Raw genomic sequence first — 6,000 nt, forward strand, 5'->3', positions numbered from 1 at the left:
GATTTTACCAGTTTCTAGCCTTTTTTTTTTTTTGGTAGCAGGAATTGAACTCGGATCCCTGCGCCTGTGAGGGAGGCGGTGGAACCACTGAGCTAAATCCCTGGCCCTCTTGCCCTTTAACTTTGACTTCTTCAACTATAAAATGGTCCACTACCTCAGGGAGCTGCTACAGAAATGGACTGAGTTAATATATAAAAAGAACTTAAACCAGTACCTAGCATAAAATATGACCAACAAATATTAGTTTGGTTGGAGGGGGTGCTGGAGACTGAACCCAGGACATTATGCATGCTGAACAAGTGTTCTGCCATTGGGCTTTATCCCCAGCACTTAATACTAGTTTTTACTGGCAACAGACATGTCTAGAAACATGGCAGTAAACATTTTAATTCAGAAATAAAGGTTATTATGAGACTGGTTTGCTCTAGCTAAGTAACAGTTGATGGGGGAATGGAATACAGAGAAAAGATTTTAAAAACAGTTCTAGGGCCAGGGATTTAACTCAGCGGTTTGGTGGCCTGCCTTGCGCAAGGACCCGAGTTCAATCCCTGGTACCAAAAACAAACAAACAAACAAACAAACAAATAAATAAATAAAAACAGTTCTGAGTAACCATGTGAGGAGAACAGAGCCCAAAGTCAGGCATTCTAGCACTCCAGAGCATAGCTCCACACACCGGATTTCTTGGTTTGTATATCACAGGGTTTCTTCCATTTGGGAAAGCAAATTCTTAGCAACTGTCATTGAGATCTTAAACATTCATGAACCACTAGTTGACAAGTACCACCTAAGAACAATTCACAAAAAGAGTAATAATTTCCTGAAACACAGAAAAAAATTAGGCGTGGGGATACAGAACAGTGGTAGAGCACTTGCCTAGTAGCATATGCAAGGCCCTAGGTTTGAGCCATAACTCTGCCAAAAGGAAAAAAGAGGAAAAGGAAAACAAATTAGAGCCTTCATAAGAAAATATTTTGGTTTTTTCTGTACAGAGGATAGAACTTGGGACCTTGTGCTTGTGAGGCAAGCCAGCAGTACCACTAAGCTAAATCCTGGGCCCAAGAAATTTAAAACAAATAAAACATGAAGCTAAATATAAACAAATATACATAGAAAAAATGATATTTTATTTTAAAATGGGACAATTCCAATTATTTACCTTGAATACCATTCAGAGGGTCATTGCCAGTATTGATATCCAAAAAAGTTCCAGTTCCCATGGTTAGCTTCACGTCTCCTGTCTGGAAGCAGCACTCTCCAAACATGGCTGACTGCTGATCACCAACCTACCGAAGACAATGAAGCATCACCCATGGCCCTTTGCCGTCATTTCATTCTATCTCACTGCCCCACTTACTGTAATCATTTTTCCCTTTTCTTTTGCCTTTTTTTTTTTCCTTCCTAGTATCGGGGATTGTACCCATAGCTTTTGCACTGAGTTACATCCTTGGTTCTTTTGAAATTTTTTTTCATTTTGTTTTGTTTTATTTTGTTGAGACAGTGTCTTGCTAAGTTGATAAGTTGTCCAGGTTAGTTTGAAGCACTGGCTTTATATGGCAATACGTATTTTAAAGACTAAAATTCATTTGGGTAGGGGGTGAGGCTCAGGGATAAAGAGTGCTGGCCTAACGTGAGGTTCTGGATCTCACCCTCAGTGCCACAAACACAAATAAATTAATCTAAAAAACTCTTGTTCACTAGCCTAGAACCGTACTTTGATCTAATCCTAAACCTATCTCTAGGCTTAATAAAATGGACTCTCTTCAAATGACTATATGCATTTGTAACATGGAATCAAACTCCCTCCTTTTACCTGTTTCCAGCTACTGTAGAGACTACTCATCTAGAGACAGGTGCTCTCTACCTCCTGCTTAAGCTGCTACAGGAAACAAAAGGCAGCATTTGAGTTTGTAACATTAAAGACAATCCCAGCACTACAGCAAAGAAAAATCAATATCTGAGCTTCTAAAGGACTTATTAATCAGGTGGCAAATCCTGGAGTTTTTTCAATTTCTGACTCTCTCATTCATCTCGTCAGGGAAAATCAAATAAACAAACAAAAAAAAGCCAGGCATGGTGGCACATGCCTGTAATCCCAGCACTCAGGAGGCTGAGGCAAAAGGATCAGTATGAATTTAAGGCCAACTTGGGCTACCTGTGGTAGTGATTTAAGACCAATCTGGACTACACAGCAAGATCCTGTCAAGAAAAAAAGAGAAGGGAGGGCTGGAGATTTAGCTCAGTGGTTCTGCTGCCTGCCTAACAAGCGCAAGGACCCAAGTTCAATCCCTAGTACCAAAAAAAAAAAAAAAAAAAAAAGAGGGGGAGGGGAGAAAGAAAGTAACTTTTTTATTTTTACACCAGCTTCTATACTGGTAGATGCTTAACACAGGTTTTGTAAAATATAAATGCAACTTACTCCTCCAGTTTAAACTGCTTTATAACTGTTGGTGGTTATATTGTTATCAAATAAAAACTGGGCATTGGCCCCATCACTTGGAGCTATGTATCTGTCTCAGAGTTTCAAATACAAACCAAACAGTACTCAGAATACAGTATCTTTTAAAAAAAATTTATCTGGGCATGGTGTTGCAAGTCTGTAACACCACCTACTTGAGATGATGAGGCAGGAGGATCTCAAATTTGAGGTTAGCATGGGCAATTTAAAGAGATTTGTCTCAAAATAAATAAAAAGGGCAGGGGACGTAACCTAATTAATGGTACAGTGCTTGCCTAGTATGCACAAGACCCTGGGTTCAAACCACAGCAATGACACAAAACCAAACCAAACTACAACAGTAGTCCTCTTGTCAGAATGCAAAGGATTCTTTCAGTTATATCTATGACCCACTTAAAGAGAAAAATTAGCCAGGTGTGTGGCAAATGCCTGCAATTCTAGCACTTGGGAGTCTGAGGCAGGAGGATCACACCATGAGTTTGAGGACGGCCTGGGCTACATAGTGAGTTCAAGGCCAGCCTGAAATACATAGCAAGACTGCTTTTAAAAATAGATTCATCTATATATAGATATATATCTATACAACAGTACTTCAGTTCACAATTGCTTTGGTTTGCAAACAATCTAGTTCCCAAACAGAAGCACCTTGGCAAAATTTTGTTCTTGTTTGCAAATTCTACATCAGGTGACGAACACAATCACAGCTATCTTTTCCACACAAACAAACAAGGCCATCTTTTCCAAACAGTAGAACAAATTAAGTTTGTGAAATGAGGTACTACTGTATATGTAGCTACATATGTATATACAGACATGTAGATATCGCCTATGTGTATGTATGTATATATTTATGTGTGTGTATATCTCCCCCATTTCTGTGCTAGGGATCAATCTCAGGGCCACTACACCCTTGGCTCTAATACTTTATTGTACTAAGGACCTTTTGTGTCTCTTAATCACAATATTCATATACATTAATTTAAGTTTATACTATGCAAAGAGAAATCTTTGTGTTTTCTACTTACCAAGGCAAATATTGGTATAGGCACACCAAATATCTCCTCATCCACTGTTCCAAAATTGTGGCTTTAAATGAGATGGATCAAAATGTTAGTTATTATCTAGAAATATTAATTCTAAAATTCAGCAAATTTTTAAAGCATAGGCCAAAAAGTTATATAATGAACGTACAAGCATCTCAAGCATGTGATAAAACCATTTTCCTCACCAAAGCAAAAAAAATTCAAGTATGGCTTTGCTGGATTATATGTGAGTGTTCATTGTTACCTTGTGTCCTTTATAGGAGGTAGAACAGAGAGTGGTATGGAAGCCACGTAGGTAAGGAAACTGCTCCAGCACATCTGATCATAAAAATACATCATCAGAATATAAAAGTAAAGTGGTAAAAACAAGAAAATCCAAACTAAATAAAAAATATGGCAATTTGAAAAGAAGACGATGTCTTTACCTGATATGTATCAAAAAATCCAGTTGTACTGGCATTTGAAAAATCCGTGGCATATGAAGAACCTAAATTTACATTGGAAATAACAAATTTATTATCATGTAATATAAATCAGTATCTGTTTATAATCTAAACCTTTGTCCATCCTTAAATTCATTTCCAATTGTGCACTTCCATCATGAGGTCTCCAGAGGAATCTTCCACTTGGGGCTGGGTGTGATGGTGCACACCTGTAATCCCAGCACTTGGCACTCTAGGATAGGAGGATCACTTTGAGGTCAAGACCAGCCTGAACTACATAGCGAGACCCTGCCTCAATGGGGGAAAACAGAGAGAGAGAGAGAGAGAGAGAGAGAGAGAGACAGAGAGACAGAGAGAGAGAGGAGGAAAAACTTTCACAGCTGCTGTGATCACCTATACTTTTATCTACTTGCAACATGGCAGATGCACTACCGAACCATGTTTTACCACTCCTGAAAAGAATGTTTTCCAGTCTTATATTTGAGGCTTTATCACAATTTTTTATTGTTGTTGTTATTTTTAGACAGGGTCTATGTAGTTCAAGCTGACCTTGAACTCACTATGTAGCCCTGAGGAGCCTTGACTGCAGTGGTCCTCCTGCCTCAGCCTCCCAAGTACTGGGATTAGAGGCGCACACCACCATGCCTGGCCTTCACAGCAGTTTCTTACAACAGATCTAAAATAAATCTACTGCAACATGTAGTTATTAGGTACCAAAGAACACTGTCTGGGCTATGGCAAGTGAAAAGGGGCATGTCTGAGCAGGGATGAACTTTCACATCCTTTTAGGCAAACCCTTTCTGTCAATCCAATTTCACATACTCAAGACAGAGCTATTCGGTCATGTTTACCTTTTGTGAGTTTGTGTAACAACCAAGTATCAACAGTTCCAAAGCAACAATTTTCTTCTTCCACTGCCTTTTGTACCTTGAAAATACAACAGCACAAAAAGTTCAAAAAGTTTAGTTCAAAAAGGCTAAAGTACATGATTAAGTACAGATCATCGTATGCAATATAATCTCACTTAAAAGTTAATATGAGATGGGGATGTAGCTCAGTGGTGTGGTGCCTGCCTGACAAGCTCAGGGCCCTGAGTTCAATTCCCGGTACCAAAGCAAAAACAAAACCAAAAAAGTGAATGCATACATAGAAAAACAATTCCTAGAATATGTTCCAAAAGATTTTAAGCAATTATCACAAGGTATAAAACTTAAAGAGGAGCTTTTATTGTAGTATTTCTGAAAGGTTTTAGTTTTATACCAAGCATGTATTATTTTGAGATTTAAAAAAAAAAGTAGTTTAGAGTGTAAATACACTATAATAGTTTGAACCAGGTATGTCATATACTATGGCTCAAGGGCTGATTCAACCCACTGTCTATTTTTGTAGAGTGGATTTTGTTTTTTTGTTTTTTTTTTTGAGAGAGTCTTGTTATGTAGTTCAGGCTGGCCTTGAACTCACTATGGAGCCCAGGCTGGCCTCGAACTCATGGCAATCCTCCTGCCTCAGCCTCTCAACTGCTGGTAAGAATGTATTTTCACTTTAGTTAGTTTTTTGTTGTCATCATTGTCGTTATCAGAAATTGAACTCGGGACCTTGCACTTGCGAGGCAGGTGCAGTGACACTGAGCTAAAACCCTGGCTCCAATTGTTAGTTTTTAATTGCAGTACTGGGAATTGAATTTAGCTCTACATACGGTGGGCAAGTGCTCTATCACTGTTGCTACCACTCTGCCCTTTGTTTGTGTGCTCTTGGTAATGCTGTGGATTAAAATCAAGCCTCTGCACTGAGCCACATCCCTAGCCCTTTTAAAATAAATAAATAAAAAAAATTTGTTTCCCTTTTTTTTGTACCAAGGATCAAACTTAGGACCTTGTACTTCCAGAGCAGGCGCAGTGCCACAGAGCTGCATCCCTGGCCCTTTAAATATATTCTTATTTTGAGACAGGGTCTCTCTCAGACTGGGCTCAAAGTTATGATCCTCCTGCCTCAGCCTCCCAGAGCTGTGAGATTACAGGCCTGTGCCATCACACCTGGCCCATAAATGAAGGTATAT

At 39.0% G+C, this 6,000-nt stretch overlaps 1 protein-coding gene across 2 annotated transcripts in view; it reads right to left on the minus strand.

Moving 5' to 3' along the window:
- Gk5 (glycerol kinase 5) overlaps window positions 1–6,000 on the minus strand; it is a 66,342-nt gene that overhangs the window by 23,532 nt on the left and 36,810 nt on the right. For both annotated transcript variants that reach the window (XM_019205118.1, XM_019205117.2), the window contains exons 6-10: window positions 4,796–4,871; window positions 3,927–3,988; window positions 3,746–3,819; window positions 3,484–3,544; window positions 1,160–1,286 (exon numbers count right to left, since the gene is read on the minus strand). In XM_019205118.1, coding sequence (XP_019060663.1) covers window positions 1,160–1,286; window positions 3,484–3,544; window positions 3,746–3,819; window positions 3,927–3,988; window positions 4,796–4,871 — 400 coding nt within the window. The remainder of the gene's footprint in view (window positions 1–1,159; window positions 1,287–3,483; window positions 3,545–3,745; window positions 3,820–3,926; window positions 3,989–4,795; window positions 4,872–6,000) is intronic.

Source organism: Fukomys damarensis, unplaced genomic scaffold (genome assembly GCF_012274545.1).
Source record: "Fukomys damarensis isolate Sample0158 unplaced genomic scaffold, DMR_v1.0_HiC HiC_scaffold_37, whole genome shotgun sequence".
NCBI lineage: Eukaryota > Metazoa > Chordata > Mammalia > Rodentia > Bathyergidae > Fukomys > Fukomys damarensis.